The following is a 20,567-nucleotide window of genomic DNA, read 5'->3' as shown; positions in this document are numbered from 1 at the left end:
TGTGTGATGTGTCATGTGGTGTGTCATGTCATGTGTCATGTGATGTGCCATGACATGTGTCATGTGTCATGTTATGTGTCATGTGATGTGTCATGTGGTGTGTTGTGTGATGTGTCATGTGATGTGCCATGTCATGTGTGATGTGTCATGTGATGTGTCATGTGATGTGTCATGTGATGTGTCATGTGGTGTGTCATGTGATGTGTCATGTGATGTGCCATGTGTCATGTGATGTGTCATGTGATGTGTCATGTGGTGTGATGTGTCATGTGATGTGTCATGTGATGTGTCATGTGGTGTGTCATGTGGTGTGTCATGTGATGTGCCATGTCATGTGTCATGTCATGTGTCATGTCATGTGCCATGTCATGTGCCATGTCATGTGTCATGTCATGTGTCATGTCATGTGTCATGTCATGTGTCATGTCATGTGTCATGTGATGCGTCGTGTCATGTGATGGGTCGTGTAATGGGTCATGTGATCAGCGTTCCCTTTCTCACCTTCCCTGATTTGACAGAGAAAGAAGTCAAGTCTTATGTAATCTTACACGTCTGCAGAAGGGAAATAAATTGGGGCAAATGACCTTTGACCCCAGAGAGCTAGGCACACACCTGGTTTCACTTAGGAAACAACAAACATTATCGCTTAAAACATACTTGGATTATATGATGATGCTACAGTGTTGATCATGTGACCTGATACTACAGTGTAGATCGTGTGACCTGATACTACAGTGTTGATCGTGTGACCTGATACTACAGTGTCGATCGTGTGACCTGATACTACAGTGTCGATCGTGTGACCTGATGCTACAGTGTCGATCGTGTGACCTGATACTACAGTGTAGATCGTGTGACCTGATACTACAGTGTAGATCATGTGACCTGATACTACAGTGTTGATCATGTGACCTGATACTACAGTGTAGATCGTGTGACCTGATGCTACAGTGTAGATCATGTGACCTGATACTACAGTGTAGATCGTGTGACCTGATACTACAGTGTTGATCATGTGACCTGATACTACAGTGTTGATCATGTGACCTAATGGATGGCAGCAAGGTGGGGCGATGGCGTCGTGGTTGCAGCCGTTCAGACTTGTTCACGTGTAATTCCTCAAATTCCTGCCACAGTCTTGTGCCTCACATAGAATGGCTTACAAACACACGTGACTTAGAAAGAGATGAAGAATAATCATCATCGTTAACTTGAACCATCAGAGCAGATTCCTAACAACAGCAGAGCGCTCCCGTCATGAAAAAGATATTTGACTAGTCTTTGGCAAGTAGATCCTCAATAACAGGAGATCACTTCTGTCATGTAGGGGATCTTTGACCAGTGTTTTTTGGAGTTGATCCTCAAAAACAGCAGAGGATCCTTTTATAGATCTTTGACACATGTTTGTTCAGCAGATCCTCAAAACAGCACAGCACTTCTGTCATTTAAAGAATCTTAGACTAAAATGTTTGCAGTACATCCCTAAAACAGCGAAGGATCATTTTCTAGATCTTTAACTTGTCTTTGTTCAGTAGATCCTCAAAAACAGCAGAACACTTTTGTCATATAGACTATCTTTAACTAGTGTTTTTGCAGTTGGTCCTCAAAAACAGCAGAGGATCCTTTTCTAGATATTTGACATGTTTGTTCAGTAGATCCTCCAAACAGCACAGCACTTCTGTCATTTAAAGAATCTTCGACTAGGGTTTTGCAATTGGTGTTCAAAAACAACAGAGGATCATTTTCTAGATCCTCAAAAACAGGAGATCACTTTTGTCATAAAGAGGATCTTTATGACAAAAGTGCGGTATAGCTCGGTTGGTTGAGCAGCCGTTACAGCAACTTGAGGGTTGCAGGTTCGATCCCCGCTTCCGCTATCCTAGTCACTGCCGTTGTGTCCTTGGGCAAGACACTTTACCCACCTGCTCCCAGTGTCACCCACACTGGTTTAAATGTAACTTACATATTGGCTTTCACTATGTAAAGCGCTTTGAGTCACTAGAGAAAAGCGCTATATAAATATAATTCACTTATCAATTCACTTCATCTTTGACATGTGTTTGTTCAGTAGATCCAACTGATGATCATTTTCTAGATCCTCAAAAACAGAAGATCACTTTTGTCATGAAGAGGATCTTTGACATGTGTTTGTTCAGTAGATCATCAAACACAGCAGAACACTTCTGTCATATAAAGGATCTTTGGCTAGTGTTTTTGCAGTAGATCCCTGAAACAGCAAAGATTGGCTAGTGTTTGCGCAGTAGATCCTCAAAAACAGCAGAACACTTATTTTACAGTCGTGCTCATAAGTTTACATACACTGGGAGAATTTATGATTTCTTGGCCATTCTTCAGAGAATATGAATGATAACACAAAAACCTTTCTTTCACTCATGCTTAATGGTTGTGTGAAGCTATTTATTGGCAAACAACTGTGTTTACTCTTTTTAAATCAAAATGACAAAAGAAAGTACCCAAATGACCCTGATCAAAAGTTGACATCCCCCAGTGACTTTGATCTGACAACATAAACAAAAGTTGACACAAACAGGTTTGAATGGCTAATCAATGTTCCAATCCTCACCTGTGACATGTTTGTTTGTAATTCATGTGTGTGTATAAAAGATCAGTGAGTTTCTGGGCTTCTGACAGACCATTGCATCTTTCATCCAGTGCTGCACAGATGTTTCTGGATTCTGAGTCATGGGGAAGGCAAAATAATTGTCAAAGGATCTGCGAGAAAAGGTAATTGAACTGCATAAAACAGGAAAGGGGTATAAAAAGATATCCAAGGAATTGAGAATGCCAATCAGCAGTGTTCAAACGCTGATTAAGAAGTGAAAAATGAGGGATTCAGGTAGACCAGCAAAGATTTCAGCCACAACTGCCAGGAAAATTGTTCGAGATGCAAAGAAAAATCCACAAATAACTTCAGCTGAAATACAGGACTATCTGAAAAATTGTGGTGTGGCTGTTTCAAGATGCACAATAAGGCAGCACTTGAAGAAAAATGGGCTGCATGGTCGAGTCGCCAGAAGAAAGCCATTTCTGCGCAAATGTCACAAAGTATCCCGCTTACATTACGCCAAACAGCACAGAGACAAGCCTCTAAACTTCTGGAACAAAGTAATTTGGAGTGATGGCTTTCTTCTTGACAAGCATTTTTGCAGTAAGTTTTCAAAAACAGCAGAGTGCTCGCATCTTATAGCGCAGTGGTCCCCAACCACCGGGCCACGGCCCGGTACCGGTCCGTAGATCGATTGGTACCGGGCCGCACAAGAAATAAAAAAAAATAAAAAAATAAAACTTGTTTTTATTTTTTATTAAATCAACATAAAAAACACAAGATACACTTACAGTTAGTGCACCAACCCAAAAAACCTCCCTCCCCCATTTACACTCATTCACACAAAAGGGTTGTTTCTTTCTGTTACTAATATTTCTGGTTCCTACATCATATATCAATATACTGTAGATCAATACAGTCAGCAGGGATACAGTCCGTAAGCACACATGATTGTATTTGTTAATGACAAAAAAAAAAAAAAAAAAATACCATCCCATGATTTTATTAAAAAAAAAAATTTGTTTTTTTAAATTTTATTTTTAATTCTTGTGCGGCCCGGTACCAATCGATCCACGGACCGGTACCGGGCCGTGGCCCGGTTGTTGGGTACCACTGATATAGAGGATCTTTGACGAGCGTTTTTGCAGTAAGTTTTCAAAAACAGCAGAGTGCTCGCGTCATATAGACGATCTTTGACGAGTGTTAGTGCAATAAGTTTTCAAAAACAGCAGAGTGTTTGCCTCATAAAGAGGATCTTTGACAAACGTTTTTTTCCAGTAAGTTTTCAAAAACAGCAGAGTGCTCGAGTCACAAAGGATCTTTGACAAGTGCTTTTGCAGTAACTTTTTAAAAACAGCAGAGTGCTTGTGTCATATAGAGGATCTTTGACGAGTGTTAGTGCAGTAAATTTTTCAAAACAGCAGAGTGCTTGCGTCATATAGAGGATCTTTGACAAGCGTTTTTGCAGTAGGTTTTCAAAAACAGCAGTGTTCGCCTCATATAGAGGACCTTTGACAAGCATTTTTGCAGTAAGTTTTTAAAAACAGCAGAGTGCTCGTGTCATATAGAGGATCTTTGACGAGCGTTAGTGCAGTAAGTTTTTAAAAACAGCAGAGTGCTCATGTCATGTAGAGGATCTTTGACAAGCGTTTTTCCAGTAAGTTTTTAAAAACAGCAGAGTGCTTGCGTCATATAGAGGATCTTTGACGAGCATTTTTCCGGTAAGTTTTTAAAAACAGCAGAGTGCTCGCGTCATATAGAGGATCTTTGACAAGCGTTTTTGCAGGAAGTTTTCAAAAACAGCAGATTGCTCCCATCATATAGAGGATCTTTGACAAGTGTCTTTGCAGGAAGTTTTCAAAAACAGCAGCGTGCTCGCGTCCTATAGAGGATCTTTGATGAGTGTTTTTGCAGGAAGTGTTCAAAAACCGCAGCGTGCTCACGTCCTATAGAGGATCTTTGATGAGCGTTTTTGCAGTAATTTTTTGAAAACAGCAGCGTGCTCGCGTCCTATAGAGGATCTTTGACGAGTGTTTTTGCAGTAAGTTTTTAAAAACAGCAGATTGCTCCTGTCGTATAGAGGACCTTTGACAAGCGTTTTTCCAGTAAGTTTTTTAAAAAAGCAGAGTGCTCTCGTCATATAGAGGATCTTTGACAAGTGCTTTTGCAGTAAGTTTTCCAAAACAGCAGAGTGTTCGCCTCATATAGAGGATCTTTGACGAGTGTTAGTGCAGTAAGTTTTCAAAAACAGCAGAGTGCTCGCGTCATATAGAGGATCTTTGACGACTGTTAGTGCAGTAAGTTTTTAAAAACAGCAGAGTGCTCGCATCATATAGAGGATCTTTGACAAGCGTTTTTCCAGTAAGTTTTTAAAAACAGCAGAGTGCTTGCGTCATATAGAGGATCTTTGACGAGCATTTTTCCGGTAAGTTTTTAAAAACAGCAGAGTGCTCGCGTCATATAGAGGATCTTTGACAAGCGTTTTTGCAGGAAGTTTTCAAAAACAGCAGATTGCTCCCATCATATAGAGGATCTTTGACAAGTGTCTTTGCAGGAAGTTTTCAAAAACAGCAGCGGGCTCGCGCCCTTTAGAGGATCTTTGATGAGTGTTTTTGCAGGAAGTGTTCAAAAACCGCAGCGTGCTCACGTCCTATAGAGGATCTTTGATGAGCGTTTTTGCAGTAATTTTTTGAAAACAGCAGCGTGCTCGCGTCCTATAGAGGATCTTTGACGAGTGTTTTTGCAGTAAGTTTTTAAAAACAGCAGATTGCTCCTGTCGTATAGAGGACCTTTGACAAGCGTTTTTCCAGTAAGTTTTTTAAAAAAGCAGAGTGCTCTCGTCATATAGAGGATCTTTGACAAGTGCTTTTGCAGTAAGTTTTCCAAAACAGCAGAGTGTTCGCCTCATATAGAGGATCTTTGACGAGTGTTAGTGCAGTAAGTTTTCAAAAACAGCAGAGTGCTCGCGTCATATAGAGGATCTTTGACGACTGTTAGTGCAGTAAGTTTTTAAAAACAGCAGAGTGCTCGCATCATATAGAGGATCTTTGACAAGCGTTTTTGCAGGAAGTTTTCAAAAACAGCAGCGTGCTCGCGTCCTATAGAGGATCTTTGACGAACATTTTTCCAGTAATTTTTTAAAAACAGCAGAGTGCTCTTGTCATATAGAGGATCTTTGACAAGCGTTTTTGCAGGAAGTTTTCAAAAACAGCAGATTGCTCCCATCATATAGAGGATCTTTGACAAGTGTCTTTGCAGGAAGTTTTCAAAAACAGCAGCGTGCTCGCGTCCTATAGAGGATCTTTGATGAGTGTTTTTGCAGGAAGTGTTCAAAAACCGCAGCGTGCTCACGTCCTATAGAGGATCTTTGATGAGCGTTTTTGCAGTAATTTTTTGAAAACAGCAGCGTGCTCGCGTCCTATAGAGGATCTTTGACGAGTGTTTTTGCAGTAAGTTTTTAAAAACAGCAGATTGCTCCTGTCGTATAGAGGACCTTTGACAAGCGTTTTTCCAGTAAGTTTTTTAAAAAAGCAGAGTGCTCTCGTCATATAGAGGATCTTTGACAAGTGCTTTTGCAGTAAGTTTTCCAAAACAGCAGAGTGTTCGCCTCATATAGAGGATCTTTGACGAGTGTTAGTGCAGTAAGTTTTCAAAAACAGCAGTGTGCTCGCGTCATATAGAGGATCTTTGACGACTGTTAGTGCAGTAAGTTTTTAAAAACAGCAGAGTGCTCGCATCATATAGAGGATCTTTGACAAGCGTTTTTGCAGGAAGTTTTCAAAAACAGCAGCGTGCTCGCGTCCTATAGAGGATCTTTGACGAACATTTTTCCAGTAATTTTTTAAAAACAGCAGAGTGCTCTTGTCATATAGAGGATCTTTGACAAGCGTTTTTGCAGGAAGTTTTCAAAAACAGCAGATTGCTCCCATCATATAGAGGATCTTTGACAAGTGTCTTTGCAGGAAGTTTTCAAAAACAGCAGCGTGCTCGCGTCCTATAGAGGATCTTTGATGAGTGTTTTTGCAGGAAGTGTTCAAAAACCGCAGCGTGCTCACGTCCTATAGAGGATCTTTGATGAGCGTTTTTGCAGTATTTTTTTGAAAACAGCAGCGTGCTCGCGTCCTATAGAGGATCTTTGACGAGTGTTTTTGCAGTAAGTTTTTAAAAACAGCAGATTGCTCCTGTCGTATAGAGGACCTTTGACAAGCGTTTTTCCAGTAAGTTTTTTAAAAAAGCAGAGTGCTCTCGTCATATAGAGGATCTTTGACAAGTGCTTTTGCAGTAAGTTTTCCAAAACAGCAGAGTGTTCGCCTCATATAGAGGATCTTTGACGAGTGTTAGTGCAGTAAGTTTTCAAAAACAGCAGAGTGCTCGCGTCATATAGAGGATCTTTGACGACTGTTAGTGCAGTAAGTTTTTAAAAACAGCAGAGTGCTCGCATCATATAGAGGATCTTTGACAAGCGTTTTTGCAGGAAGTTTTCAAAAACAGCAGCGTGCTCGCGTCCTATAGAGGATCTTTGACGAACATTTTTCCAGTAATTTTTTAAAAACAGCAGAGTGCTCTTGTCATATAGAGGATCTTTGACAAGCGTTTTTGCAGTAAGTTTTTAAAAACAGCAGAGTGCTCCAGTCATATTGAGGATCCTTGACAAGCGTTTTTGCAGTAATTTTTTAAAAACAGCAGAGTGCTATTGTCATATAGAGGATCTTCGACAAGCGTTTTTGCAGTAAGTTTTTAAAAACAGCAGACTGCTCCTGTCATATAGAGGATATTTGACTAGCGTTTTTTTTCTTTTCTTTAGGTGCTTCAATACAGGAAAGCACTCCTGTCATATAGAGGATCTTTGACTAGTGTTTTCGCAGTAGATCCTTGTCCTCCAGTCATCCTTCAAGTCAAGTGATACTTCCCGGTCTCTACTGGAGGTCTACGTGAACCAACGCGAGTGTTTCCACTGAAGCAGAATGTTTGTGTGTGTTTTGCAGCTCCATTGAGTCACTACAAGAACACGGGCGTGACGCTGCCTGCGTTTAAAGCCCACTTCTAATTATAAACCTCGCTCTCCTACCTGCTCTGCGTGCTGCGGTGACTGCAGCTCAGGGTGAGGTCGCAAATGGGAGGCCAAAAAAGAGCTATTTATATCCCCCCCCCCCCTTGCGGCCCCTCCTTGAAGAAACCTGATGCTAGCGCTGTGCTGGCCACAGACCGAGGAGCAGAAGGAAGCAAAACAAAGTCAAAGATGTGCGCTGAAGACTGAAACACAAGTTTGACGTGTGTGTGTGTGTGAGTGTGTGTGTGTGTGTGTGTGTGTGCTCCACAGGAAGGGACGGGATTTCCAAAGCCTTTTCTGTGCACCACACCAGTGATGATTAGCTGTTCTCTCACATTATTTACAATTATGCTGACTCAGCACTTCCTAGTACAACACTGGTTGTGTTGCTGCAGTGTTGTACGTATTCATAAACCACCATGGGGTTAAAGAAGGCTCAGATATTCCTTTCCACTTTCTCATGCACTCAAAATCATTTTATTGAAGTACTTTTTTTTTTTATTTCGCTTTCGAAATATGTTTATAGAATATTTCTGCACTTTTCTAAGTTCATAAAATGTTTAATAACACTTACGAATAAATGCACTTTAAAGTGTTGCTGTACTGTTTAGGATGAACAATTCAATGTTTCCCTCTTCCACTTTCTCATGCACTCCAAATCATTAAAGTATTTTTTTAAATACTTTTTCAAAATGGGTTTTATAAAATACTTGCACACATTTCTAAATTCATAAAAAGTTTAATATATATTTTTCTTCCACTTTCTCATGCACTTCAAATCTTTAAAGTATTTTTTTAAATACATTTTTAAAATATGTTTTATAAAATATTTGCACACATTTATGAATTCATAAAAGGTTTAATAACATTTATTTGTCTGTACATTTATAAATTAATGCACTTTAAAATATTGCCGTACTGGTTACAATGAACAATTATATGTTTAGCTTTCTCATGCACTCCAAATCATTATTAAAGTATTTATTTTAAAAATACATTTCAACCTTTTTATATATATATATATATATATATATATATATATATATATATATATATATATATATATATATATATATATATATATATATATATATTTGGGCACTTTAAGTTCATAAAATGTTAAATAACATTTGTACAGTAATAGATAAATGCACTTTAAAATGTTGCCGTACTGTTGTTCACAAGTAATAATAACTTTCAATTTCTCATGCACTTCAAATCGTTATTAAAGTATTAAAAAAATTACATTTCGAAAAAATTTAAAAAAAATATTTGGGCACTCTATGTTAATAAAATATTTAATAATATTTATTTATTTGTACACTTATCTACCTTTACATGCACTTTAAAATGTTGCCGTGCTGTTGTTTACAATTAATGATATGTTTCCCACTTCCACTTTTTCATGCACTCCAAACCATTATTAAAATATTTTAAAAAGATATATATATTTTTTAAATATTTTTATAAAAAATTTGAGCACTTTTCCAAGTTAATAAAAAGTTTAATAGCTTTCATTTATTCATACACTTACAAATAAATGCACTTTAAAATATATGCTGTACTGTTAACAATTCTATGTTTCACTATCTCATACACCCTAAATTATTAGGGAAGTAAAAAATAACACATTCGAGGAGGTGAAAAGTGTGTGAAAAGTCCCTCAAGGAGCAAGACAAAACTAAACTAATTTGCTGAGTGGACAAGAATGGAAGGTCTCCAAAGATCTTCACAAGCATTGGAGACGTCAGACGGGACTCCATCTCTACATGAACCACATGTGTCTTATCAACAACACCCAGTGGGGGGGAGCGTGTGCGCAGAGCAAGATGGAGGATTAGCAGCACAGGAGGACTCCTTTCCTCACACCCAGCCACAACTGGGAGTCCCAGGCGTCGTTCTGGCCGACATTTGAATCATTTTTAGCCTCCAAAGTTGCACACGCACGCACGCACGCACGCACGCACGCACGCACGCACGCACGCACGCACGCACGCACGCACGCACGCACGCACGCACACACGCACACACACACACACACACACACACACACACACACACACCTAAGATTGGGGACATCAGCATGGGAAAGTGGACCTAAACTTTTGACTGTCAGTAGTCACAATACAAAAGTGTTTTCATATCAAAAATATTTGATTGGGTTTGTTTTTAGCCAAAATGTCAACAAAAATCTCCAAACAATATTTTGACCTCCACTTTACTGATAGACTTTGGAGGTTTGATGTCGTCAGCGCGCAGCTGGGAGTCCAATGTCTTCTGCTGCTCAGCAGATGGAACATTTTTCTCAACACACCAGTCTGATTGGAGCACTGCAAATATCCTGTATATGACAGGAACCACTCTGCTGTTTTAAATGGAATACCACAAAATACTACTCAAAGATCCTATATATATGACAGGAGCACTCTGCTGTTTTAAATGATCCATCCATCCATTTTCTACCGCTTGTCCCTTTTTGGGGTCGCGGGGGGTGCTGGAGCCTATCTCAGCTGTATTCAGGTGAAAGGCCTCATCACAGGGGCCAACACAGATAGACAGACAATATTCACATTCACATTCACACACTAGGGCCAATTTAGTGTGAAATACCACAAAATACTAGTCAAAGATCATATATATGACAGGGGCACTCTGCTGTTAAGAAAATACCACAAAAATACTAGTCAAAGATCCTATATATATGACAGGAGCACTCTGCTGTTTTTAAAGAAATACCACAAAAAAATTGTCAAAGATCCTATATATGCCAGGAGCACTCTGCTGTTAAGAAAATACCACAAACATACTAGTCAAAGATCCTATACATACATACATACATATATATATATATATATATATATATATATATATATATATATATATATATATATATATATATATATATATATATATATATATATATATATATATATACACACACACATATATATACACATATATATATATATATATATATATACACATACACATATATATATATATTAGAGATGCGCGGATAGGCAATTATTTCATCCGCAACCGCATCAGAAAGTCGTCAACCATCCGCAATCCACCCGATCTAACATTTGATCAGAACTGCATCCGCCCGCCATCCGCCCGCACCCGCCCGTTGTTATATATCTAATATAGACGATGCAAGGCATTAGTGAGGTTATAAAGCTTTTGCCTGTTAAAGAAAGGAGACTGATCCAACACAGCACAGACATTCGCGTGCCACGCTGTCACGACCCAGACGCACACCAGTGCGCAATCATATGGGAGCCGCGCTGAGCGCACCTCCAAGCGCATCTCACTGCCGGCGACGGCCGGGTATATGGGCCCGACGCTCCAGCGCCATCCATTTTCAGGGCTAGTTGATTCGGCAGGTGGGTTGTTACACACTCCTTAGCGGGTTCCAACTTCCATGGCCACCGTCCTAGCTGCTGTCTATATCAACCAGGGTGAGCCCCACCCCTTTCGTGAGCGCACTGCGCGCGGAGTGACCCCTGTTACGCGCCCCCGGCAACAGGGGTGGCGGGCAGGTAAGCTGCGCGGGCGGAGCGCGCGGAGTGACCCCTGTTACGAGCCCCCGGCCACGGGGGTGGCGGGCAGGTAAGCTGCTTACCTGCTGCGCGTGACGCCGGCCGCGGCGAAGGCGGACGAGGCGGGGTGTCGGTGCGGTGGGCGCGGTGGTGACCCTGGACGTGCGTCGGGCCCTTCTCGCGGATCGCCTCAGCTACGGCTCCCGGTGGGGCCCTCTCGGGGGAAGGGGCCTCGGTCCCGGACCCCGGCGAGGCGCCGGGGGCCTTCTCCGCTCCGTAAAAGTGTCCATCTCTTTTTTTTTTTTCTTCTGTTGTGGCATATGCAGCAGGTGCCTGCTCGTTTTTCGTATGTGGGTAACAACATTTAACTATGTATATATATTTCCGAATTGGTTTAACTGCCACCCGCCTGAATCTATTTAAAATCTAATTTTTTAAAATTTCAATCGCCCGACCCGACCCAACCCGCTGATAAAATCTAATTTTTTTAAATTTCATCCGCCCGATACGCGGATAATCCGCGGACTCCGCGGTTGTGCCCGCAAACCGCGCATTTCTAATATATATATATATATATATATATATATATATATATATATATATATATATGTGTGTATATATATATATATATATATATATGTGTATATATATATATATATATATATATATATATATGTGTATATATATATGTGTATATATATGTGTGTATATATATGTGTGTATATATATATATATATATATCCTCTCTGAGCTGCCACCTTAACGTGGTAGAGGAGTTTGCGTGTCCCAATGATCCTAGGAGCTATGTTGTCCGGGGGCTTTCATGCCCCCTGGTAGGGTCTCCCAAGACAAACTGGTCCTAGGTGAGGGATCAGACAAAGAGCAGCTCGAAGACCTCTATGAAGAAAACGAACAAGGAACCCAGATTTCCCTTGCCCGGACGCGGGTCACCGGGGCCCCCCTCTGGAGCCAGGCCCGGAGGTGGGGCACGATGGCGAGCGCCTGGTGGCCGGGCCTGTCCCCATGGGGCCCGGCCAGGCACAGCCCGAAGAGGCAACGTGGGTCCCCCCTCCAATGGGCTCACCACCCATAGCAGGGGTCATAGAGGTCGGGTGCGATGTGAGCTGGGCGGCAGCCGAGGGCAGGGCACTTGGCGGTCCGATCCTCGGCTACAGAAGCTAGCTCTTGGGACGTGGAACGTCACCTCGCTGGGGCGAAGGAGCCTGAGCTAGTGCGCGAGGTGGCGAAGTTCCGGCTAGATATAGTCGGACTCACTTCGACGCACACCAAGGGCTCTGGAACCAGTTCTCTCGAGAGGAGCTGGACTCTCTTCCACTCTGGCGTTGCCGGCAGTGAGGCGACGGGCTGGGGTGGCAATTCTTGTTGCCCCCCGGCTCAGAGCCTGCACATTGGAGTTCAACCCGGTGGACGAGAGGGTAGCTTCCCTCCACCTTCGGGTTGGGGAACGGGTCCTGACTGTGGTTTGCGCTTACGCGCCAAACCGCAGCTCAGAGTACCCACCCTTTTTGGATTCACTCGAGGGAGTACTTGAGAGTGCTCCCCCGGGTGATTCCCTCGTTCTACTGGGGGACTTCAATGCTCAAGTTGGCAGCGACAGTGAAACCTGGAGAGGCGTGATTGGGAAGAATGGCTGCCCGGATCTGAACCCGAGCGGTGTTTTGTTATTGGACTTTTGTGCCCGTCACAGATTGTCCATAACGGACACCATGTTCAAACATAAGGGTGTCCATATGTGCACTTGGCACCAGGACACCCTAGGCCGCAGTTCTATGATCGACTTTGTAGTTGTGACATCGGATTTGCGGCCTTATGTTTTGGACACTCGGGTGAAGAGAGGGGCGGAGCTTTCTACCGATCACCACCCGGTGGTGAGTTGGCTGCGATGGTGGGGGAGGATGCCGGACAGACCTGGCAGGCCCAAACGCATTGTGAGGGTTTGCTGGGAACGTCTGGTAGAGTCTCCTATCAGAGAGAGTTTCAATTCCCACCTCCGGAAGAACTTTGAACATGTCACGAGGGAGGTGCTGGACATTGAGTCCGAATGGACCATGTTCCGCGCCTCTATTGTCGAGGCGGCTGATTGGAGCTGTGGCCGCAAGGTAGTTGGTGTTTGTCGTGGCGGTAATCCTAGAACCCGTTGGTGGACACCGGCGGTGAGGGATGCCGTCAAGCTGAAGAAGGAGTCCTATCGGCTTCTTTTGGCTCATAGGACTCCTGAGGCAGCGGACAGGTACTGACAGGCCAAGCGGTGTGCGGCTTCAGCGGTCGCAGAGGCAAAAACTCGGACATGGGAGGAGTTCGGTGAGGCCATGGAAAACGACTTCCGGACGGCTTCGAAGCAATTCTGGACCACCATCCGCCGCCTCAGGAAGGGGAAGCAGTGCACTATCAACACCGTGTATGGCGAGGATGGTGTTCTGCTGACCTCGACTGCGGATGTTGTGGATCGGTGGAGGGAATACTTTGAAGACCTCCTCAATCCCACCAACACGTCTTCCTATGAGGAAGCAGTGCCTGGGGAGTCTGTGGTGGGCTCTCCTATTTCTGGGGCTGAGGTTGCTGAGGTAGTTAAAAAGCTCCTCGGTGGCAAGGCCCCGGGGGTGGATGAGAGCCGCCCGGAGTTCCTTAAGGCTCTGGATGCTGTGGGGCTGTCTTGGTTGACAAGACTCTGCAGCATCGCGTGGACATCGGGGGCGGTACCACTGGATTGGCAGACTGGGGTGGTGGTTCCTCTCTTTAAAAAGGGGAACCGGAGGGTGTGTTCTAACTATCGTGGGATCACACTCCTCAGCCTTCCCGGTAAGTTCTATTCAGGTGTACTGGAGAGGAGGCTACGCCGAATAGTCGAACCTTGGATTCAGGAGGAACAGTGTGGTTTTCGTCCTGGTCGTGGAACTGTGGACCAGCTCTATACTCTCGGCAGGGTCCTTGAGGGTGCATGGGAGTTTGCCCAACCAGTCTACATATGTTTTGTGGACTTGGAGAAGGCATTCGACCGTGTCCCTCGGGAAGTCCTGTGGGGAGTGCTCAGAGAGTATGGGGTATCGGACTGTCTGATTGTGGCAGTCCGCTCCCTGTATGATCAGTGCCAGAGCTTGGTCCGCATTGCCGGTAGTAAGTCGGACACGTTTCCAGTGAGGGTTGGACTCCGCCAAGGCTGCCCTTTGTCACCGATTCTGTTCATAACTTTTATGGACAGAATTTCTAGGCATAGTCAAGGCGTTGAGGGGATCTGGTTTGGTGGCTGCAGGATTAGGTCTCTGCTTTTTGCAGATGATGTGGTCCTGATGGCTTCATCTGGCCAGGATCTTCCGCTCTCACTGGATTGGTTCGCAGCTGAGTATGAAGCGACTGGGATGAGAATCAGCACCTCCAAGTCCGAGTCCATGGTTCTCGCCCGGAAAATTGGAGTGCCATCTCCGGGTTGGGGAGGAGATCTTGCCCCAAGTGGAGGAGTTCAAGTACCTCGGAGTCTTGTTCACGAGTGAGGGAAGAGTGGATCGTGAGATCGACAGGCGGATCGGTGCGGCGTCTTCAGTAATGCGGACGCTGTATCGATCCGTTGTGGTGAAGAAGGAGCTGAGCCGGAAGGCAAAACTCTCAATTTACCGGTCGATCTACGTTCCCATCCTCACCTATGGTCATGAGCTTTGGGTTATGACCGAAAGGACAAGATCACGGGTACAAGCGGCCGAAATGAGTTTCCTCCGCCGGGTGGCGGGGCTCTCCCTTAGAGATAGGGTGAGAAGCTCTGCCATCCGGGAGGAGCTCAAAGTAAAGCCGCTGCTCCTCCACATCGAGAGGAGCCAGATGAGGTGGTTCGGGCATCTGGTCAGGATGCCACCCGAACGCCTCTCTAGGGAGGTGTTTAGGGCACGTCCGACCGGTAGAAGGCCGCGGGGAAGACCCAGGACACGTTGGGAAGACTATGTCTCCCGGCTGGCCTGGGAACGCCTCGGGGTCCCACAGGAAGAGCTGGACGAAGTGGCTGGGGAGAGGGAAGTCTGGGCTTCCCTGCTTAGGCTGCTGCCCCCGCGACCCGACCTCGAATAAGCGGAAGAAGATGGATATATATATATATATATATTTATATATATTATTATTATTATTATTATTATTATTATTAAATGAAATACCACTAAATAGGGCAGCACGGTGGAAGAGGGGTTAGTGCGTCTGCCTCACAATACGAAGGTCCTGAGTAGTCGTGAGTTCAATCCCGGCCTCGGGATCTTTCTGTGTGGAGTTTGCATGTTCTCCCCGTTACTGCGTGGGTTCCCTCCGGGTACTCCGGCTTCCTCCCACCTCCAAAGACATGCACCTGGGGAAAGTTGATTGGCAACACTAAATTGGCCCTAGTGTGTGAATGTGAGTGTGAATGTTGTCTGTCTATCTGTGTAGGCCCTGTGATGAGGTGGCGACTTGTCCAGGGTGTACCCCGCCTTCCGCCCGATTGTCGCTGAGATAGGCTCCAGTGCCCCCCGCGACCCCAAAGGGAATAAGCGGTAAAAAATGGATGGATGGATGGAAATACCACAAAATACTGGTCAAAGATCCTATATATGACAGGAGAACTCTGCTGTTTTAAATGAAATACCACAAAATACTACTCAAAGATCCTATATATGACAGGAGCACTCTGCTGTTAAGAAAATACCACAAAGATACTAGTCAAAGATCCTCTATATATATGACAGGACCATTCTGCTGTTTTAAATGAAATACCATGAAATACTGGTCAAAGATCCTATATATGACAGGATCACTCTGCTGTTTTAAATAAAACACCACAAAAATACTAGTCAACCTTTTTATATATAACAGGAGCACTCTGCTGTTTTAAGGAAATACCACAAAAATACAAGTCAAAGATCCCATATATTACAGGAGCACTCTTCTGTTTTAAGTGAAATACCACCCAAACGCCAGTCAAAGACACCAAATATGACAGGAGCACTGTGTTGATTTAAATAAAATACCACAAAAACACCAATCAGAGATCCTATATATGACAGGAGCACTCTGCTGTTTTTAAATACTAATCAGATCTTGTATATGACAGGAGCACTCATCTGTTTCTGAGGAAATACCAGAAAAACACCAGTCAAATATCCTATATATGACAGGAGCGCTCATCTGTTTCTGAGGAAATACCATAAAACTACTAGTCAAAGATCCTATATATAACAGGAGCACTCTGTTGTTTTTATATACTAATCAGTAATCATCTCTATGACAGGAGCACTCTGGGGTGTTTAAGGACCTACCTACTTCAAAAACACCAGTCAAAGATCCTATATATATGACAGGAGCACTCTGCTGTTTTAAATGAAATACCACACAAATGCCAGTCAATGATCCTATATATGACAGGAGCAGTCTGTTGATTTAAATTAAATACCACAAAATACTAGTCAAAGAGCCTATATATGACTGAAGTACTTGGTTTTTAAATACTAATCAGAGATCTTCTAAATGACAGGAGCACTCTGAGGTGTTTAAGGACCCACTTCAAAAACTAGTCAAAGATCCTGTATGTGACAGGATCGCTCATCTGTTTTAAGGAAATACCACATAAATACTAGTCAAAGATCCTATACATGCCAGGAGAACTCTGCTGTTTAAAATTAAATACCACAAAAACACCAATCAGAGATCCTCAAACACTACAGAGCACTCCTGTTGTATGAAGCAGTGGTCCCCAACCACCGGGCCACGGCCCAGTACCGGTCCGTGGATTGATTGGTACCGGGCCGCACAAGAAATAAAAAAAAAAATATATATTAATTAAAAAAAAAAATATATATATATATATATATATATATATATATATATATATATATATTTTTTTTTTTATTTTTTATTTTTTTATTTATTTTTTTTTTTTATTAAATCAACATAAAAAACACAAGATACACTTACAATTAGTGCACCAACCCAAAAAACTTCCCTCCTTCCCCCATTTACACTCATTCGCACAAAAGGGTTGTTTCTTTCTGTTATTAATATTTATGGTTCCTACATTATATATCAATATGGAGCAATACAGTCTGCAGGGATACAGTCCGTAAGCACACATGATTGTATTTTTAAATGACAAAAAAAAAAAAAAAAAAATTAAATTATGATTTAGAAAACCCTCATTTTTTAGATAATGTATATGACAAGAGCGCTCTGTAGTTTCTGGGAACATGCGGCAAAAGGCTCATCAAAGATCCTCTATAGAGTGAAGAATATAAGACAACATCAAGGATACAAGCGTCTGCAGGAAGGAAGTTAGCAAACGTGACTAATTGTTTAATTAAATAAATTAATTGATTCAATTGAACTACAAATAAATTAAATAAAAATAAACTGTAGCAGCACAACATTTAAAAAAATAAAATGACATTAAATTTACAATAAATAAATAAATAAATAAATAAATAACTTAAAAACAAAACATGAAAATAAATGAGCAAAGAGGAGCTAAAAGTTGGTTTTATTTTCCATAACCTCATGAATAATTATGTATGTAAGCTGAGCGCGCAGGTGTGAATGGAGCTCGTTCTTATGGCAGCAACACCTGACCTGACAGGTGAGCAGCATTTCCAGCACCTGACAGGTGAGCAGCAGCACACCTGGAACACCAAAACTGCCAAAGATGGGAGGTCATCCATTACAAACTCCATTGAGAATCTGGCTGTTTTACCACCGCGAGGCGCCACGTTACTACAACATCAACATGTCATGCTAAAATGTGGATTTAATCGTTTTTCGGTTAAATAAATCGCGCCGAATGGAAGAGGACAGTTGATATATTTACGGGGAACCTTCTACGGCGAGCAGGGAGACTTCTTTAGAGGTTTTAAAAGGGAGCAATAGAATGGAGAGAACGGCGGCGGGAGTTCGGGACGAGCGTGTGTTTGGAGAAAGTGAGCGTTGAAGTCAAACTTACCGACTGAAGGAACAACAAAGTCCGCACGTAATCTCTCTCCGTGTTCAGCATCTCGTTCAGAACACACAAGCGGAGTCGCTGCTGTCGGTCCGACTCATTGACGGCGTGCGTGGTCTCCAGGTGCGCGTCTTGCTCCTCCATGGTCTGCCCCCAACCACGCCACAAAGAGCTGGGGGAAGTCGTCTTCTCACGCCGAGGATCCGCCCCGGGTTCTCCCTTAGTCCATCTCCAATAATCCACCCAGGGAGAGAAAAGATCCACTTGGTGGGGCAAGATGCTCGCCTCGCGTCGTGAAGCTCTGATAGCGAGAGTGGACAAGTCCGCTTGTGTGAGAAGCAACACGACTAACACGAACACGAACACCAGCAACAGCTGACACGGAGGAGGAGCTGCTCCATTCACTCTCAGGCAGGCAGGCAGGCAGGCAGGGGCCTCTAGTGGTGAAGATCATCTATTGTTCGACAAGAAGCTCTGTTGTTGTTAAAGATCTACAGCAGAAAACACATCGCATAGATCCTCTATTCGGCAAGACGCTTTGTTGTTGTTAAAGACCTACAGCACAAAACACGACTCAAAGATCTTCTATTTGACAAGATGTTCTGTTGTTGTCAATTATCTACAGCAGAAAACACACCTCAAAGATCATGTATTCGAAAATATGCTCTGTTGTTGTTAAATATCTACACCAGATAACACGACTCAAAGATAATCTATACGACAAGACACTCTGTTGTTGTTAGATATCTACAGCAGAAAACACTACTCAATGATCCTCTATTTGACAAGACGCTCTGTTGTTATTAAAGATCTACAGCAGAAAAAACGATTCAAAGATCATCTATTCGACAAGATGCTCAGTCGGTTGTTAAAGAGCTACAGCACAAAACACGACTCAAAAATCCTCTATTCGACAAGACGCTCTGTTGTTGTTGTTAAAGATCTACAGCAGAAATCACATCGCATAGATCCTCTTTTCGTCAAGACGTTCTGTTGTTGTTGTTAAAGACCTACAGCACAAAACACAACTCAAACATCCTCTATTCGACAAGACGCTCTGTTGTTAAAGACCTACAGCAGAAAACATGACTCAAAGGTAATCTATTCGACAAGACGCTCTGTTGTTGTTAGATATCTACAGCAGAAAACATGACTCAAAGATCTTCTATTTGACAAGACGCTCTGTTTTTGTTAAATATCTACAGCAGAAAACACAACTCAAAGAGCCTCTATTGGACAAGACGATCATGTATTCGAAAAGACGCTCTGCTGTTGTTAAATATCTACACCAGAAAACACGACTCAAAGATAATCTATTCGACAAGACACTCTGTTGTTGTTAGATATCTACAGCAGAAAACACGACTCAAAGATCCTCTATTCGACAAGATGCTCAGTTGGTTGTTAAAGAGCAACAGCAGAAAACACGACTCAAAGATCCTGTATTCGACAAGACGCTCTGTTGTTGTTGTTAAAGATCTACAGCAGAAAACACATCGCATAGATCCTCTTTTCGACAAGAAGCTCTGTTGTTGTTAAATACCTACAGCAGAAAATATGACTCAAAGGTACTCTATTCGACAAGACGCTCTGTTGTTGTTAGATATCTACAGCAGAAAACACGACTCAAAGATCTTCTATTTGACAAGACGCCCTGTTGTTGTTAAAGATCTACAGCAGAAAACACGACTCAAAGAGCCTCTATTGGACAAGACGATCATGTATTCGAAAAGACGCTCTGTTGTTGTTAAATATCTACACCAGAAAACACGACTCAAAGATAATCTATTCGACAAGACACTCTGTTGTTTTTAGATATCTACAGCAGAAAACACTACTCAAAGATCATCTATTTGACAAGATGCTCTGTTGTTGTTAAAGATCTACAGCAGAAAACACGATTCAAAGATCATCTATTCGACAAAACGCTCTGTTGTTGTTAAAGACCTACAGCACAAAACACAACTCAAAGATCATCTATTTGACAAGGCACTGTTGTTGTTAAAGCTCTATAGCAGAAAACACTACTCAAAGATCCTCTATTCGACAAAATGCTCAGTTGTTGTTAATGAGCTACAGCAGAAAACACGACTCAAAGATCCTCTATTCGACAAGACGCTCTGTTGTTGTTAAAGATCTACAGCAGAAAACCACTCAAAGATCCTCTGTTTGACAAGACGCTCTGTTGTTGTTAAAGATCTACAGCAGAAAACACGATTCAAAGATCATCTATTCGACAAGATGCTCTGATGTTGTTAAAGATCTACAGCAGAAAACACAACGCATCGATCCTCTATTCAACAAGACGCTCTGTCGTTGTGAAAGACCTACAGCACAAAACACGACTCAAAGATCATCTATTTGACAAGACACTGTTGTTGTTGTTGACACAGCAGAAAACACTACTCAAAGATCCTCTATTCGACAAAATGCTCAGTTGTTGAAGAGCTACAG

At 42.7% G+C, this 20,567-nt stretch overlaps 1 protein-coding gene across 2 annotated transcripts in view; it reads right to left on the bottom strand.

Moving 5' to 3' along the window:
• Positions 1-18,626, bottom strand: part of prex1 (phosphatidylinositol-3,4,5-trisphosphate-dependent Rac exchange factor 1) — a 245,354-nt gene extending 226,728 nt beyond the window's left edge. The window contains exon 1 of one of the 2 annotated variants that reach the window (XM_061985632.2): positions 18,117-18,626. In XM_061985632.2, coding sequence (XP_061841616.1) covers positions 18,117-18,257 — 141 coding nt within the window. In that variant the 5' untranslated portion in view covers positions 18,258-18,626. The remainder of the gene's footprint in view (positions 1-18,116) is intronic. The other variant, XM_061985633.2, reaches the window with a different exon arrangement.
• Between the last annotated feature and the right edge of the window lie 1,941 nt (positions 18,627-20,567).

The sequence above is a fragment of the Nerophis lumbriciformis genome, linkage group LG23 (genome assembly GCF_033978685.3).
Source record: "Nerophis lumbriciformis linkage group LG23, RoL_Nlum_v2.1, whole genome shotgun sequence".
NCBI classification, from domain to species: domain Eukaryota; kingdom Metazoa; phylum Chordata; class Actinopteri; order Syngnathiformes; family Syngnathidae; genus Nerophis; species Nerophis lumbriciformis.
Note: the sequence above shows the minus strand (reverse complement) of the source record. Positions and strands in the feature narration are given on the sequence as shown.